The sequence below is a fragment of the Scyliorhinus torazame genome, chromosome 29, assembly GCF_047496885.1.
Source record: "Scyliorhinus torazame isolate Kashiwa2021f chromosome 29, sScyTor2.1, whole genome shotgun sequence".
NCBI lineage: Eukaryota > Metazoa > Chordata > Chondrichthyes > Carcharhiniformes > Scyliorhinidae > Scyliorhinus > Scyliorhinus torazame.
In genome coordinates, this window is record NC_092735.1 from 31,780,989 (window position 1) to 31,798,406 (window position 17,418).

The 17,418-nt window shown below is 46.2% G+C and overlaps 1 protein-coding gene across 5 annotated transcripts in view; it reads left to right on the plus strand.

Annotated features, from left to right (window-relative positions):
- The window catches only part of LOC140404001 (transcription intermediary factor 1-beta-like), a 109,027-nt gene that overhangs the window by 66,708 nt on the left and 24,901 nt on the right, over positions 1 to 17,418 (plus strand). For all 5 annotated transcript variants that reach the window (XM_072492339.1, XM_072492336.1, XM_072492341.1 and 2 more), the window contains exons 3-9: positions 1,426 to 1,573; positions 6,909 to 7,041; positions 10,209 to 10,325; positions 11,296 to 11,410; positions 12,527 to 12,673; positions 13,609 to 13,726; positions 15,890 to 16,695. In XM_072492339.1, coding sequence (XP_072348440.1) covers positions 1,426 to 1,573; positions 6,909 to 7,041; positions 10,209 to 10,325; positions 11,296 to 11,410; positions 12,527 to 12,673; positions 13,609 to 13,726; positions 15,890 to 16,695 — 1,584 coding nt within the window. The remainder of the gene's footprint in view (positions 1 to 1,425; positions 1,574 to 6,908; positions 7,042 to 10,208; positions 10,326 to 11,295; positions 11,411 to 12,526; positions 12,674 to 13,608; positions 13,727 to 15,889; positions 16,696 to 17,418) is intronic.

The window sequence follows — 17,418 nt, forward strand, 5'->3', positions numbered from 1 at the left end:
GATTCGAGTTCCGGCTTGGGTCACTGCCTGTGCGGAGTCTGCACGTTCTCCCCATGTCTGCGTGGGTTTCCTCCTTGTGCTCCGGTTTCCTCCTACAAGTCCCGAAAGATGTGCTTGTTCGGTGAATTGGGCATTCTGAATTCTCCCTCTGTGTACCCAAATATGCGCCGGAGTGTGGAGACTCGGGGATTTTCACAGTAACTTCATTGCAGTGTTAATGTAAGCCAACTTCTGACAATAATAAAGATTATCATACAGTAGAACTAACTTCACCTGGTCATTTCAATTAATCTGAACAGCGTTGCATGACAAGTGGTTGAAATCTCCCTGGGCGAGGCAAGGGACACTCAACCCAGGGTTGCCCCTTGCTGCTGACTGGCAACACCAAAGCAAGTTAGTGTGGATGCTACAAATGTGAAATAAGAACAGGAAATGCTGCCAATGTTTGGGAGATCTGGCGACCTCCATGGAGAACGGAGGGATTAACATTTCAGCTAGATAACCCTTTATCAGTACAGGGAAAGGGGGTTGGGGAGATTGGCAAAAGAACAAAAAGGAAGTTCAGTAATAGAGTAGAACAGTGTTCTTCAAACTTGTTTTCCCGGGACCCACTTTTACCAACTGGCTAACCTTCGGGACCCATGCCCAGGACCCATGCTGGCCGACCTTCATTGCCAATGCCAGTTGACCTTCATGGCCCACACGGGCCGACACTCGTGACCCACCATTATTTTTCGCCTTTAATGCAGCAGGTGAACCTGCTTGACCCTCACAATCTCACTTTGCCATTCAATGTTACATTTCTGCTAAGGGTGTCAGCTGATGATTTACGTTCTTCCTGCATCCTTTGAAAACATGGAGGTTTGTCCTCAAACTCATGCCTTTGAAGTTTTGAGGGTTTTAAACTTTCATTTACCAGTACCTCCCTGCATACAACACGCATGGGCTTTGCATCCTGATTTTAATTGGCACAATTAAGAAAGGCACACCTCAGTAAATTATTTTTAGACTGCTTTGTACCTGACTTCAGTTTTTCTTTGTTCCGTCAGCTGTGTTTCAGCTTCATTCGAACCATGCAAGAAGCCAAGACGGGGAGGTATCCATCATCTGCAGTATTTTGTTGGTGTATTGGCGAAATTTCATTCCATTTATTAAAACTTTTTTAAAAATTATTTCATCAGAAGTGGGTGTTGTTGTCTAAGCCAGCATACCTTCCCATCTCCTATTGCCACTATCTATCAGTGATTCCAGCTCATGTATGTAATGTATAATGTGAGCATATGTCTACAGCGACTCTGAAAATGGAAAGATCAGTCTGTGGAAACATGTTCTGCAGTGGGATTAAGGACGTTTGCCAGCAGAGTAAGTTGTCACACTTTGATTTGTGAGCTGAGAGTTTATTTTCTGTGCCCTCCCCCCAACAAGGTGTGTACCAGTTGCGAAGACAACGCTGTGTCGTCTAGTTTCTGTGTCGAGTGTGCTGAGTGGCTGTGCGATGCTTGTGTGGAGGCTCACCAGAGAGTGAAGTTCACAAAGGACCACACTATGAGCACGAAAAACCCAGGGCTCACAGGTACAAACTTCTAAAACTTTGTGTGCGCATTTGTGCAGGTGTACTTTTATATCTACGTGTGAGGCTAGTAAGCCAGTCTTTGGAGTTACAGATCCAAAGTCTTTCTGCCCTTCGATGGCTTTGCCATGCAGCATTTTACAGTTCCCCAGGTAGCCGCTGTGGGACTCATTCAAGTTCCCATCTTTTTCAGTTGTTAGCATGGACTGAGAACCGTGGCAGTCTATGAAACTGTGCAGATCTTCGCAACCAGTTTCAATCCTGGCGACATCCAGATTCCAGCAAGGGTCATTTTATAGTAAATGAGAGCAAGAACCTTGGGTGAGGTCTGCCTCTTTGGCTCAAGGGCACTGAGGGTAATTGTAGAGATTCCCAGGTATGAAATGAAATGAAATGAATGAAAATCGCTTATTGTCACAAGTAGGCTTCAATGAAGTTACTGTGAAAAGCCCCTCGTCGCCACATTCCGGCGCCTGTTCGGGGAAAATTGAACCTGGGATGCACTTGTCTGAATAACGTATTACCGCAGCAGGTTGTGCATTTACCCACTGAGCCACCAGGTGACTGAGCCTTGCTTTTTCCTTAATGCAATAAACAGCTTTAGAAGTTAGAATTTAGCTCTCTTTTAAAGTAGATGCTCATTTGAGTTACTCACTTTCAATTTTAATCTCGGTGTACTCGAATAAGGTGGACTTCAGAGACAAGAAGGCCACCTCTCAAAGGCAACTTGGAATCTGCCACAAATCATCATAGAATTTACAGTGCAGAAGGAGGCCATTCAGCCCATCGAGTCTGCACCGGCTCTTGGAAAGAGCACCCTACCCAAGGTCAACACCTCCACCCTATTCCCATAACCCAGTAACCCCACCCAACACTAAGGGCAATTTTGGAGACTAAGGGCAATTTACCATGGCCAATCCACCTAACCTGCACATCTTTGGACTGTGGGTGGAAACCGGAGCACCCGGAGGAAACCCACGCACACACGGGGAGGATGTGCAGACTCCGCACAGACAGTGACCCAAGCCGGAATCGAACCTGGGACCCTGGAGCTGTGAAGCAATTGTGCTTTCCACAATGCTACCATGCTGCCCTTGTCAATGACACTCATCCCATGAAAGAATAAAAAAAAACATTGGGCTTTTATTTTTAAATTCTATTCAGCAAAATTTAAAAACATCAAAGCCTCCAATTTTAAGGTAAAGGTACCGATTGAATCCCCTTCTTTTCGACATGCCCAATGGCGCCTAGCAAACTTTCAATCTTCTGCCTGGAAGGACAGTGTCAGTTGCATTGGTTACACCACCTGCAAGTCAGACATTATGGATCATTTTGCCACAGTGTCCGGGTCAACATGGCTCCGTGGGAGTATTTTTCCAACCTGCGTTGTAGCAGTTCCAGAAGGCGGCTCACCACTACTGTCTCGGGCACTAGGGACAGACTATAAATGCTGGCCTTGCCTGCGTCACCCACCTTTTTGAGGATGAATTAAATAAATATTATCGGGAGAACTTTTATAACTCTAGCAGCTAAACTGTGCAATTTGGTGGAATGGCTTCTTGAATTCAGTGCTGCCAGAAGGCTGTCGATGAAGAGTAATGAAAGAATTTTTAAAAATCGCCGAGTGCATAGTTTATATAATACTGGGTTTAAGTCCCACTCCGCGGGCTTCAGTACAAAATGTTGTCTATTGAATGAGATATTAAACGGGGTCTGAAACTGCCCCCTCGGGTGGAAGCAAAAGACCCCACAGCACTATTTGAAAGAAGAGCAGAGGAGGTCTCCAGTATCACACTTGAAACAAATGAACAGACGAGGGCAGAGAATGTTCCTGGCATGTTCACAAGAATAACCAGTTCTATTTCCCTGTCAGCTAATGGATGCCCTGCTATGAGAGCAGATGTGGTGTTCATGTTTGTTCAATATGATGAGTTGAGCAGTATAGGCAAAGAGTAGACATTCTTCAGTAAAGAGGTTAAGGTTATTCGTACTGAGGTTTATGGTGGTACCTCAATAGACTTTGCTGCCGGTGGTAATGAACATTGAAGGCAGTTTCTCTATCTAGATGTAGGGAGCAGGAGTGGAGGAATTCCCAGAGATTCCGCTTTGGGAAGACCAGGAGGCAAAACAAATTTCTGTAATTGGTGATTATCTTTTTAAAATGCAGATCTCTGAAATATCACGTTGGTAGATAGGTGACTAAAGCCTCTTAAGAGATTTATCTTGGCTGCATCCAGATGTAGTCATCACTCAGCCAGAAATACTGCTGTTCCATCAAGTCCAATGGCCTTTTTGCTTAAGTGTAGACACCTCGCAGGATTCAGCAACCCTCAACAATCCCCACCAGATCCATCAGCTTGTTTTGTATTTGGTCCCACACTTCATCTCTCGTCTTTAAGAGATGCTCCATGGTGGCCCCAACACACAGCTGTATAGATTTGAGCATCCAATCTAGCATAGCACTCCAGTGCAGCAGTGAGGGAGTGATCGAACTCGAAACGTTGGCTCTTTTCTCTCCCTACAGATGCTGCCAGACCTGCTGAGATTTTCCAGCATTTTCTCTTTCGCTGCTGCGCTGGAGCTGTGGGTGGGCTAATAAACCAGGGCTTGACTGCTCCCCCTGGTGGATGTGAAAGATCCCACGGCCACTGTATCGAAGGAGCGCAGTGATACTCTTCCTTATGTCCTAGCCAATATTTATCTCTCAACCAGCAACTAAACAGATTATCTGGTCATGATCGTATTTCTCCTTGTGGGGGCTTGCTGTGTAAAAGCTGGCTGCCGCGTTTCCTGCACTGCAACAGTGATTACACTTCAGAAGGGTTTCATTGTCATAGTGCTTTTGGACATTCTTGCTTTCACCACCTGGATCCTGGATAGTGTCTGTTACGAAAAATATCATCTTGAGAAGAACTAAATTGGCGAAAGGTGATCTGGGCGTAACAAACTGATTTTGGCCTAACTGCAAGTCTGTTTGAATATTGTAATGCTTCAGTGCTGGGCTTTCAAACTGGTATTCTGGGGTGGGTGGTCAACGGGAAGGAAAAATCGCCAGAATATCAATGATCGCACTGAGTGGAGAGGTGTTAATATTTCCAGGAGGTCCTTGACACAAAACTTTGAAAACCACCGGCCTTGTGCTGTCATCTGTTATGTGCATGGTGCTGTGAAGTTGTTCTTTTGTTTTTTTTTTCTGATTTTCCTCAAGTTCCTCTTGCTTCAAATCGCTAGCTTCAGCCTATCCGACTGGGTGATATAACGCAGAGATCGGTGCATAGGGTTTAGCACTTGTACGCTCAACAAGGAAATGGTCCTCTGCACAGGAAGAACTTGAGAGAAGTACACAGAGTATTTACATTGTGTGGTGTGTGTCCCAAGATGCCGGGGGTCGTATTTAGCCACTCTTGTGAGGATGCTGTGTAAATCTTTTGAGATGTGGCTTTGAACTTGCCGAGTAAGAGTTTTTTCCCCCTCAAACAATTTATTTCCTCACTTTTTGAAGCCAGTTGAGTTTGTAGCTCAATTAGTGGTGGAAAGGTTGAATATTCAAAACTGACATTGATGACCGTTTATAGAGGCTACTTCATTGTTAATAAGCAGATCACTATTGCCTGCAAGAATAAGACAAATACTGATATTATCCCCTCTGCTGGTTAGAGTCCAATATCCCTGTGCCAGTTGCTTGGCTTCAATCAGATATTAAACATGTTGCCGTGTGACACACAGAAGGGGGTACGCTTAACAAGTTGATTCAGTCCGAGTCAGCTGTGCCCCAGTAGGCTGTATACAGATTCCTGTACATTCCTCCATTGCCTTGTCTCGTTAAGCAAGCGTGGAGTCTAGTTTTGACCCTGCCTCCAAATTTACCTCTGCTTTGAAATCCGAGCCAGGAAAGAGGCAGCTGCATTGGCGCCCACTAGAGTTGATTTGATGCATCTATCCCCTGAATCATCAACATTGCATTTAGCACCACCCGTGCAACCAATAATTGCCATCCTGTTTGTATGATCAACTTTAACGGTGGTTTTGCGCCGGGTATTTCAAAGGAACACAAGATCACATCGAAACCATCCCAACTGGTTGGTGTCATTCTGCCGCTTTCTATGTCTTAGATTCTGTGTCTCCATTGGTGGCATTGATGCCTCACAGTGCCAAGGGCCTGGGTTTGTTTCTGTCCTTGGCTGTCTGCATGGGTTTCCTCCGGGTGCTCCGGTTTCCCCTCTCAGTCCAAAGATGTGCAGGCTAGGTGGATTGGCTGTGCTAAATTGCCCCTTAGTGTTCAATTACTAACCCTAACCCTAATTTGGGTTACGGGGATAGGGTGGGGGAGTGGGCTTAGGTAGGGTACTCAGAGGGTCGGTGCGGACTCGATAGGCCGAATGGCCTCCTGTACTGTAGGGTTCTATGTATTGTGGCCAGTCTGGTTTTATCACCTCGTGTGATAATGCCTTCCAACCAATATGGGATATTGTTATCTCCTCTGCTTGTTCCTGCTCCCCAATTTTGCAGAGTAAACTCCAATATTAACATATTCTAGTCGGAACAATGATGTGATCTGTTTCTGACTTGTCAGTAGTTGGTGAGTTCAAAACAATATTTGAGATGGCTTATAATACGTGATGGTTAATCTTCTCCTCTTTGGCGATCATCTGCTAATGAGCAGGCTTGTCCACCTAAGAAACTCCGTGTTACTGGTCTTGCATGGCTAATGAGCCCAATCCATGTTCTGTTTGCTCCTATATTGAATATTCTTACATTGGGAAGCCAACCATATGCTGCCTCAATCCCTTGACCATGAGCCGAGATGGTGAATGCTGGCAGAGTATTTAAAACAGGAGGCATTATGTGGCTCCTTTTTGCCAGCCGTCACCCACATGATTGCCAAATAATTGGGAAAGAGAATCTGTGCACAGCCTACTGGGGCACAGCTGACTCAGATTGAACCAACTTGTTAAGCGTGCCCCCTCTGTGTGTCACACGGCAGCATGTTTAATATCTTTGTGAATCCAAGCATGGTCACCTTGTACGGGGTGAGTTGACCTGGTGATAGAGCTGCAGAGCACTGTTTCCTCACCCAATGAAGTGTTGAACTGCAAACTTGGAGTTTCAGTATCAAAAACAACGGCTCTCTGGTTTGGTGGCTGATTTACTTTTAACTAACTAGACAGCTGCTTACAGAGATTTTGCACCTGGTTTAAACATGGTGAGGCATTGAGCATTTATAAATGTTCAATCCGTCAGTCAAGGAAAGAACGTGCTGTTATTTATAGAGCTCTGCAATTGCCAGTGTTCCCTTCCGCTCTGATTGTCTCTCCCTCCCTCTCTCTCATCCACCTAGCTGATGGGAGGTCAAACTGCGAGCGACCGATCTTCTGCTCCATTCACAGACAGGAGACCCTGAAGCTGTTCTGTGAGACGTGCGACACACTAACGTGCCGGGACTGTCAGCTGCTGACGCATAAAGATCACAGGTATGGACACTAGCTCCAGTTCGCAGCCATTCCTCGTCTTCCTGCTCCGTAAATTTTGCCTCCTGCTTCTGTGTGAAGACCGCGGTGTAGACTTTGTGAATGTTATTCTTAATACGTGCGATTGAAGGCTGTCCCCAGATGTCTGCCTTTCTCCAGTTGGAATATCTAATTTCTCCATCTTGGATGAAGCCCTTTAATTAGTTTATGAAAATTTGTTCATGCTAAACTTCATCCTCACAGAAAGCAGCAAGTTCTCCAGCATTCATAGTGACATAGACCTCTGGAGTCACAGGATTTCAGACTCGAGGCCCATTCTGTGGCTTGACAATACAAAGCTACACAGTGCAATACTGAGGGAGGCCGCGCTGTTGGAGATGCCGTCTGTCAGAAGTGACGTTAAACCAAGGCCGCATCTGCTGTTTGAGTGACTGTAAAAGATCCCGTGTCACTATTTCAAAGAAGAGCAGGGGAGTTACTCCCAGTGTCCTGACGACTACTAATCCCTCAATCAACGTCACAAAAACAGGTTATCTGGTTATTGTCACGTTGCTCTTTGCGGGAGTTTGCTGTGTGCAAATTAGCTGCTGCATTTTTTTATGTTGCAACAGCGCCGACACTTCAAAGAAATATTTATTTGACTGTAAAGCTCTTTGAGACATCCGATGATCATGAGAAGTGCTGTATAAAGGTAAGACTTTGTTTCCAAGAGGGAAAAAAATAACAAGTGATATTGATTGTTTGATGAATAGCTACTATTTCCTCTATAATCTCCACTGAAGATATTTGGAGGCTGTTGCCTCAAAAGAAAGCAGTTGCATTCAGCCCCGTTGAGAAACACAGGGAAACATTGAAAATTTAATCATTGGAGCCTGTTCAGTCCATCGTGTCTTTGCCAGCTGAGAACGCTATCCAGTCTAATCCTGCATTCCAGATCTTGGCCTATAGCCCGATATGTTACACACTTCAAGAGTGCATGCAAGTGCTTTTTAAATGCAATGAGGGTTTCTGCCTCGACCACCTTTTCAGGCAGTGCGTCGCAGAACCCCTCCACCCTCGGAGTGTAAACATTTCTCCTCAAACTCCTCTGTGATCCATCTCTAATTACTTTAAAACCATGCTCCTCCAGCTACTGATCTCTCTGCTAAGGGAAATAGGCCCATATCCACTCCTATTTAGGCTATTTATGCGGTATGGTAGCACAATGGTTAGCACTGTTGCTTCACAGCGCCAGGGTTCCGGGTTTGATTCCTGGCGTGGGTCACTGTCCTTGCGAGTCTGCACGTTCTCCCCGTGTCTGCGTGGGTTTCCTCCGGGTGCTCCGGTTTCCTCCCGCAAGTCTCGAAAGACATGCTTGTTAAGTGAATTGGACATTCTAAATTCTCCCTCAGTGTACCCGAACAGGCGCCGGAGTGTGGCGACTAGGGGCTTTTCACAGTAACTTCATTGCAGTGTTAATGTAAGCCAACTTGTGACACTAATAAAGATTATTATTATTATCCTCGTAATTTTATACATCTCAGTTCACTCTCCCCTCGGCCTTCTCTGTACCAGGGAAAACAACTCAAGCCTATCCATTCTTTCTTAATTCCACCTTTCCTGGCAGTATCCTTGCAAATTAATTCTGTTTGTTTTACTGGGCCACAAGTTTGAGAGTTTCTGCAGCACATGGTTTACTTAAAGGCCCTTCTGCTAGTACCCCCATGTTATTCACAAGGTGCTGTAAGCAGCAGCGTCTCCAAACAGTTCCAGCTGGTACATATTGTAACCACTTTCCCAAGCAGAGAATTTTACCCCCATCTCTTGCAAAGTTTATCCAATTGATTTGGGCTATAATTTTACCGATTTGTCTTGGGTGAGGAACTGCAAAATTTTAAACAAATGCCATTTACTGGACGATATGGGTAATGTGATGTTGTTTAAAAAAAAATGTTAAGTTTAAAAAAAAAAAAACATTATTCCAAATGAGAGGCAATTTAGCATGGTCAGTCCAGCTACCCTGCACATCTTTGGGTTGTGAGCGCGAAACCCACGCAGACACGGGGAGAATGTGCAAACTACATCCAGACAGGGGCCGGGATTGAACTCGGGTCCTCGGTGCCATGAGGCAGCAGTGATAGCCACTTCGCCACCTTTAACGTCGTATTGAGCATCCAGACAAGGAGTTGGTTTTAACAGCAAGGGCACTCTTGGCTCCTTTCAGAAGGTTCAAGGTCTGTCTCCAGAGAACAAAAGATCCATAGAATCCCTACAGTACAGAAGGAGGCCATTCGGCCCATCGTGTCTGCACCAACCCGCCAAAAGAGCACCAAACCTAGGCCCACAGCTTTGGACACCAAGAGGCAATTTATCACGACCAATTCACCTAACCTGCACATCTTTGGACTGTGGGAGGAAAACGGAGCACCCGGAGGAAACCCAGACACGAGAACGAGCAAACTCCATACAAACAGTCGCCCATGGCACCCTGGCGCTGTGAGACAGCAGTGCTAACCACTGTGCCACATTTTAGTGTAGCAATGAAGGAGTGCTGCACTGTCATGCGTGCCATCTTTTGGACGAGGCCCTGCCTGCTGTCTCATATCGATTTAAAAGATCCCGTGGCCCTATTTCACGGAAGAGCTGTTTTATCCCTGGTGGCCTGGCCAATATTTATCCCTCAATTAACTTCACTAAAAACAGGCTGTCTGGTCATATCACTGCTGTTTGTGGGAGTATACTGTGTTCAAATTGGCTGCTGCGCTTCGCTACTTAAAGCGATGACTAAAATTCAAAAATGCTCCATTTGCTGTGAAGTAGTTTAAAACACTGAGGTTGTGAGAAGTACGATTTAAATGCACACATTCCTTTATTTTTCTTTTTGTTTTGTTAACGAGAAACAAAATAATTTGTCAATTTAAGTATCATATATCTAACCTGAACCTAATACACTTAAGCTTTGTTTAGGGCTGATGCGGACTGCCAGTGTCTAATAAACTGGCATTTCAGATTGTGCCATTCATCTGCACAGCACACTCATTGAGGAAACACGGGTCAGTGACTTCATTTCACTGGGACTTGACTGTCAGTAGGCAGCTATGATGTATATGAATGTAGGGTGGTCTTTGGGTTTTCAGTGAGCAGTGCACAAATTTCTATTCATAACACATCCAATTTTTTTTTGTTAATAGCTACCAGTTTCTAGAGGAAGCCATTAAGAACCAGAAACTGACACTGGAAAGCCTAGTGAAAAGGTTGACGGAGAAGAAGACCCAGCTTCAAGTGACTACCAAGCAGGTCCGCACCAGGTATGTCTCCTGTTGAGAAATGCTTTTACCGTGGTGCCTGATCTGGCCCGCACACCTCAACTATCTTGTTTAAATTGAGAAGTAACTGTTGTGATTGCACATCTTGTCTGATTTCTCATTCACACAGTTGGATCTAAAAAACGTACAGAATGGAATTCCTACAGTGCAGAAGGGGCCCTTCGCCCCATCGAGTCTGTACCGACCCTCTAAGAACACCCTACCTAAGCCCACTCCCCCATCTAACCTTTGGACACGAAGGGGCAATTGGCCAATCCACCTAACAAGCACTTCTTTGGACTGTAGGAGGGAAATCGGAGCACCTGGAGGAAACCCATGCAGACACCGGTGGGGGGGGGGGGGGGGGGTATTTAGCAGCAGTAGTTGGAAAAAAAAAAAAATCATGGAGGATAGCACGGTAGCACAGTGGTTAGCACTGTTACTTCACAGTTCCAGGATCCCAGGTTCGATTGGGTCATTGTGCGAAGTCTGCACGTTCTCCCCGTGTGTACGTAGGTTTCCTCCGGGTGCTCCGGTTTCCTCCCACAGTCCAAAGATGTGCAGATTAGGTGGATTGGCCATGATAAATTGCGCATAGTGTCCAAAAAGGTTAGGGGTGGATATGGTGGAGGTGCTCTTTCCAAGTGCCGGTGCAGACTCGATGGGCCGAAAGGCCTCCTACTGCACTGTAAATTCTATGATTCTATGATATTTTTTCTGGGATTTTTTTTCATCTTTAGTCATAGCTTTTATTTGTGTTCGGTTTGCAAAGCATTCAAGACAGGAATAAACCGTTTCCATGTGTTGCACATAAATCCATCTTTTTACAAAAACCTAAAACAAAACATGTTTGAGCAGGGTATAAATGAGCCTAATTATCTCCCCTGACCTTCCACCTTGCTATCAGTGTGTAAATATTCTATTCGATCCCAAAGGGACTGGGTGTTCTGATAGTGTTTGAATCATCCATCAGGCTGAGAGATGTCCAGGACATGCAAAAGAAGGTCCAGGTTGAGATCAAGATGGCCATTCTTCAGATAATGAGAGAGTTGAATAAACGGGGCAAGACGCTCATCCAAAGACTGGAGGTAATCGTAGTGCTCGTAAACTGACATTCCAGACAACGTGGTTATTGGTGTTACTTCCAAATGTTATACTCCCAGTGACTTTAGTCAGGTAAGTGCAGCCTGCCACAGCACTGAACCTGTGTACCAAAGTGAATGCCATCTCACGCTAAGTTAACCGAGCGTGTTGGAGTACTACACTTGATTTTGCCACCCCTTTCTCAGTATCGGAAAATTCCATCAAGGTTCCCCATCCCAGTTCTTTGCTGGTGGCTCGCACTGAAAAGTGCCCAAGCCAACTTGATTGTGTCGGGATAATGCTGTGATGCCCCCTCGGTTTAATAGCCTGCCGGCCCTTCCTGCCTAGCTTACTGCATAAGAAAAGGTTTGAGCCGTGATGTGCTAGTGGGACTTGGAACGTCCCAAGCACTGGGTACAAAACCCTCCCATGTTAAACTGTCACAAAATGCACCTTCAACCTTGCTTAACCCGTACTTATTTTAATTTTTTGCCTTGTTCCCTAAGCATCTTCAGCCGTCCAGTCTTGAGTTTTCTGTCGACCTAATGCTCACAATGGTCTTCTGTAGGTGTGCACCCTTCCCGGGTTGATGCCATTAGGGGCGGCGCGGTAGCACAATGGGTAGCACTGTCGCTTCACAGCTCCAGAGTCCCAGGCTCGATTCCCGTCTGTGCGGAGTCTGCACATTCTCCCCGTGTCTGCGTGGGTTTCCTCCGGGAGCTCCGGTTTCCTACCACAGTCCAAAGGTGTGCAGGTTAGGTGGATTGGCTATGCTAAATTGCCCTTAGTGTCCAAAGGGGTTGGGTGGAGTTGCTGCTTTACAGGTATGGGGCGGAGGTGTGGGCTTAAGTGGGGTGCTCTTTCCAAGGGCCGGTGCAGACTCGATGGGCCGAATGGCCTCCTGCACTGTAAATTCTATGTCTATTAATTCTCTCCTTGGTGCATTCACCGTACTTCACATAGAAACGTGCTTCCGCAATGGGAGGGAAAGAGTTTTGTTTCGGAGTTGCATTGGCAGGGATCAGATCTCTTGGATGTGCTCTTAACCAGCAAGCAGGCAAGTGGTGGACCTGCTGGACCTGTTTTACAAGTTTTTAACTTATGCTTTACACTCCCAATAGAAGTTGACGGAGGAGCGGCAGCTGAAGCTGGGGCAGCAGCACCTGTCCATGTCCAAACTGTACCGGCAAATGGATCACGTCTTAAAATTTGCTTCCTGGGCCATCAGCACTGATAACAGCACAGCCCTGCTGCTCTGCAAGAAATTGGTATGTTAAAAGAAAAACTTGCACCACTTCTTCAGATGAGCCATGTTCCTATCTGCACCTGTTACGACTTTGGTGGTTAGAGAGGTGTGGGAGCAGAAACTACGTTTGTAGACTTTGTGGACGCAGGTGTCACCATCACTGTATATGTTAGGTTGTCATGGATTGAAATGCTGTGTTATTTAGATTGTGCCAGTTAAGGGACATGTGTCGCTAAAGAAACCCTTGACCATGGTCGTTGTTGGGAGCAGAATGGGTTTTTTAAAAACTGGGGCAACTTAATTTCTCTCATTGTACTTGAGTGTGTGCTGTTTCACATGTGGCCCCGCTTATTTTCTGTAATGAAATAAACCTGATAAGGATCAGGACTCTGCTCTTGGGCTGCTTCTAGAAGAGTGTGATTTCTCTCTCTCTCTCTCTAATCTTTTCCTCCTCTCCTCTAACCCCCCCCCGCCGTTACTGGGCTGTGCACGGTGGTTAGCACTGTTGCTTCATAGCACCAGGGACCCGGGTTCGATTCCCGGCTTGGGTCACCGTCTGCGGAGTCTGCATGTTCTCCCCCGTGTCTGCGTGGGTTTCCTCCCATAAGTCCCAAAAGTCGTGTTTGTTAGGTTCTGAATTCTCCCTCCGTGTACCCAAACCAGCGCCGGAGCGTCACGACTAGGGCGTTTTCACAGAAACTTCATTGCGGTGTTAATGTAAGCCTACTTGTGGCACTACTAAAGCTTATTTATAAAGTTGATATGATTTTTTTGTTTGGTTGTCTTATTGCATATACATTGCACTCAAGCAACTACAGGTTAAGAAACACCATAGCCCAGTCACGGGATGAGGCTGTCACCTATTGAAGCTTCCTGTACATCGGTCAGACACTGAGACCTGAATTATCCCTCTTTAGGAAGTTTGTTTGATTGGTGGATTTTGTTTTGCTCTTTCAGATCTTCTTTCAGTTGCAAAGAGGGTTACAATCCAAGGTGAACACTGAGGAGTTGAAGAATGACATTATTACCTTCCTCTGGGATTCTGCTTTCTGGACAAAGAATGCGGCCAACTTTGGTGAGCAGCTATTCAAAACCGGAACATGCATACAGATTTCCCAAACTAGTGTTCCCCTGGTCTGCCTCCCATCTCCCACCCTCCATGAACGTGAGCTCATCCAAAAATCTGTTGCCGCTCTCCTATTTCGAACCAAATCCCATTCGTCCATCGCCTCTGTGCTTGCTGAACAATATTAGCATCCCGTCCGACAACATATCGAGTTTAAAATTCTCAACCTTGTTTTCAAATCCCTTTAGTTCTACAACTCTCTGTGTAACTCAATTTCTAGCCTCTTGGGCATCCCTTATTGGATTTGCTCCATCATTATTCTAAATGGCATTAAGGTGGACAGGTCCTCAGGTCTGGATGGGATCTATCCCAGGTTACCGAGGGAAGCGAGAGACGAAATAGCTGGGGTCTTAACAGTATCTTTGCAGCATCCTTGAGCACGGGTGAAATCCCGGAGGACTGGAGAATTGCTAATGTCTCTTTGTTTAAGGAGGGTAGCAGGGATAATCCAGGGTATTATAGACCTGTGAGCGTACCGTCAGTGATGGGCAAACTGTTGGAGAAGATACTGAGGGATAGGATCTATTCACATTTGGAAGAAAATAGACTTATTAGTGATAGGCATCATGGTTTTGTGCAGGGAAGGTCATGTCTTGCAAACCTAATAGAATTCTTTGAGGAAGTGACAGAGTTAATTGATGAGGGAAGGGCTGTAGATGTCATATACATGGACTTCAGTAAGGCTTTTGATAAAGTTTCCCATGGCAGGTTGATGGAAAACGTGAAGTCGTATGGGGTTCAGGGTGTACTAGCTAGATGGATAAAGAACTGGCTGGGCAACAGGAGACAGAGAGTAGTGGTGGAAGGGAGTGTCTCAAAATGGAGAAAGGTGACTAGTGGTGTTCCACAGGGGTCCGTGCTCGGACCACTGTTGTTTGTGATATACATAAATGATCTGGACGAAGGTGTAGGTGGTCTGATTAGCAAGTTTGCAGATGATACTAAGATTGGTGGAGTTGCAGATAGCGAGGAGGACTGTCAGAGAATACAGCAAAATATAGATAGATTGGAGAGTTGGGCAGAGAAATGGCAGATGGATTTCAATCCAGGCAAATGCGAGGTGATGCATTTTGGAAGATCTAATTCAAGAGCGGACTATACGGTCAATGGAAGAGTCCTGGGGAAAATTGATGTACAGAGAGATCTGGGAGTTCAGGTCCATTGTACCCTGAAGGTGGCAACGCAGGTCGATAGAGTGGTCAAGACGGCATACAGCATGCTTGCCTTCATCGGACGGGGTATTGAGTACAAGAGTCGGCAGGTCATGTGACAGTTGTATAGGACTTTGGTTAGGCCACATTTGGAATACTGCGTGCAGTTCTGGTCGCCACATTACCAGAAGGATGTGGATGCTTTAGAGAGGGGGCAGAGGAGGTTCACCAAGATGTTGCCTGGTATGGAGGGTGCTAACTATGAAGAAAGGTTGAGTAGATTAGGATTGTTTTTGTTGGAAAGGTGGAGGTTGAGGGGGTACATGATTGAGGTCTACAAAATTATGAGAGGTATGGACAGGGTGGATAGCAACAAGCTTTTTCCAAGAATGCGGGTGTCAATTACAAGGGGTCATGATTTCAAGGTGAGAGGGGGAAAGTTTAAGGGAGATGTGCGTGGAAAGTTTTTTACACAGAGGGTGGTGGGTGCCTGGAACGCCAGCGGAGGTGGTAGAGGCGGGCACGATAGCATCATTTAAGATGCATCTAGACAGATATATGATCGGGCGGGGAACAGAGGGAAGTAGATCCTTGGAAAATAGAAGACCGGTTTAGATAAAGGATCTGGATCGGCGCAGGCTGGGAGGGCCGAAGGGCCTGTTCCTGTGCTGTAATTTTCTTTGTTCTTTGTTTTTGTTCTATTAACATACGTGCCTTCAGTTCTGTTAAACCTTTCCTCCTTTCTGAATTATTTTAAGGTACGCCCTAAAAGTTGCCTGTCCTCATATCTCCTTGCCTGGCTCATTGTCCATTAATGCTCCTGTTAAGTACCTTGTCATGTTTTACATTATATAAATGCAAGTTATTATTGTTGTAAATGGTATATTTTTGTAATTGTAATATTGCAAATATAGTGCCTTGATAATCTTGAACATTTCCCAAGTGTTTTTTTTCCCAACAGGCAATATTGTGATTGAAATTCCCCCAACACTATCAGCACATCTTCCAGTTCAGCATCCTTCGACATCTGGCCACTCTCCTCAGGCCTTCTCCCAGCACCCTCCCGCCTCCCAGTATCCTACCGCCTCCCAGTATCCTACCGCCTCCCAGTATCCTACCGCCTCTCAGTATCCTACCGCCTCCCAGTATCATACCGCCTCCCAGCATCCTACCGCCTCCCAGCATCCTACCACCTCCCAGCATCCTCCCGCCTCCCAGCATCCTCCCGCCTCCCAGCATCCTCCCGCCTCCCAGCATCCTCCCGCCTCCCAGCATCCTCCCGCCTCCCAGCATCCTCCCGCCTCCCAGCATCCTCCCGCCTCCCAGCATCCTCCCGCCTCCCAGCATCCTCCCACGTCCCAGCATCCACCCACGTCCCAGCACCCTCCCACGTCCCAGCACAATCGCATGATTACGACCCAGGGAAACTCTTGGCGAGGCCACGTACCTATGCAGCCCTCCCATCGACCTCCACCGCCCAGTTACCAGCAGCTCCCACCCCCTCGCCAGCCCCCTGCTCAACAGAGCACGCAGCAGGTTCTCATGCGCCAGCCTCACCCAGCTCCGTCCTGGCCCCCGGTGATTGGACAGACACGGATGCAGCAAGCAGTGCAGCTGGTCAGGCCAACAGCCGCAATGCCAACTGCAAATGGGAGATACCTGCAGCAGATGCAAGTGCAGTTGGTGCAACAAGGCAACATTGTGCAGATGCAACAACAGCAGCTAATGAGTGAGATGCTATTACTGCCACAGATGAATGGAGTACAAGTAAGTTAACCATTCAGAAATTATTTTAGTATTGCTCAAAAAAGAGAAGCTTTTCATCTTGCACTCATCAGAACAGATTGCAAGATTAGGAAGCAACAATTTATACAGCATGAGAAGAGAGTGCTGATTAATTTGGAAGAGGCAAAGTACTGACTACAACCAGCCCGTGCTTGCAAAACTCAAAAACAGTGTGCAACATTAGATGTGAGTCTGCGATTGGACAACATTCGTTAGACACCCTGACTGTACTAAGAATTATAATGGAAACCAATTTAATATTATTAATCAGGCTTGCAGCATGACTCACTTACGCGTGCCAGAGGTCGCATACGGTTCCCTCTCCTTTGCAGACAGAAGGAGCCTGTCCACACACTGCACCGTTTCTTTCAACTAAACAAAAGCTTGGGGGACAGCCATTCCCTGGTTCATTCCCCATGCCAGTGCCTTGATCAATCAGTCGACTTGCCCGGTTTGGATTTGGACACGAGATTGGCAGTTAACTGTTCCCTGCTGCATTCTCAATGGCAACGCCGCTACCGATCAATCGGCATTCTCTTCTGGGACAGTATGAATTGTTGTTACCTTTACTTGATAATCTTGTGATTTGTCCCAATGAGCGCAAGGAGCTTAGACAGCATGTCTCTTCCTGTCTCTTTTTTCAGCAATACTCAAGTTCTGTACTCCCAAAATACTGATTATTTTTGTGTTTATCCCCCTACCCTG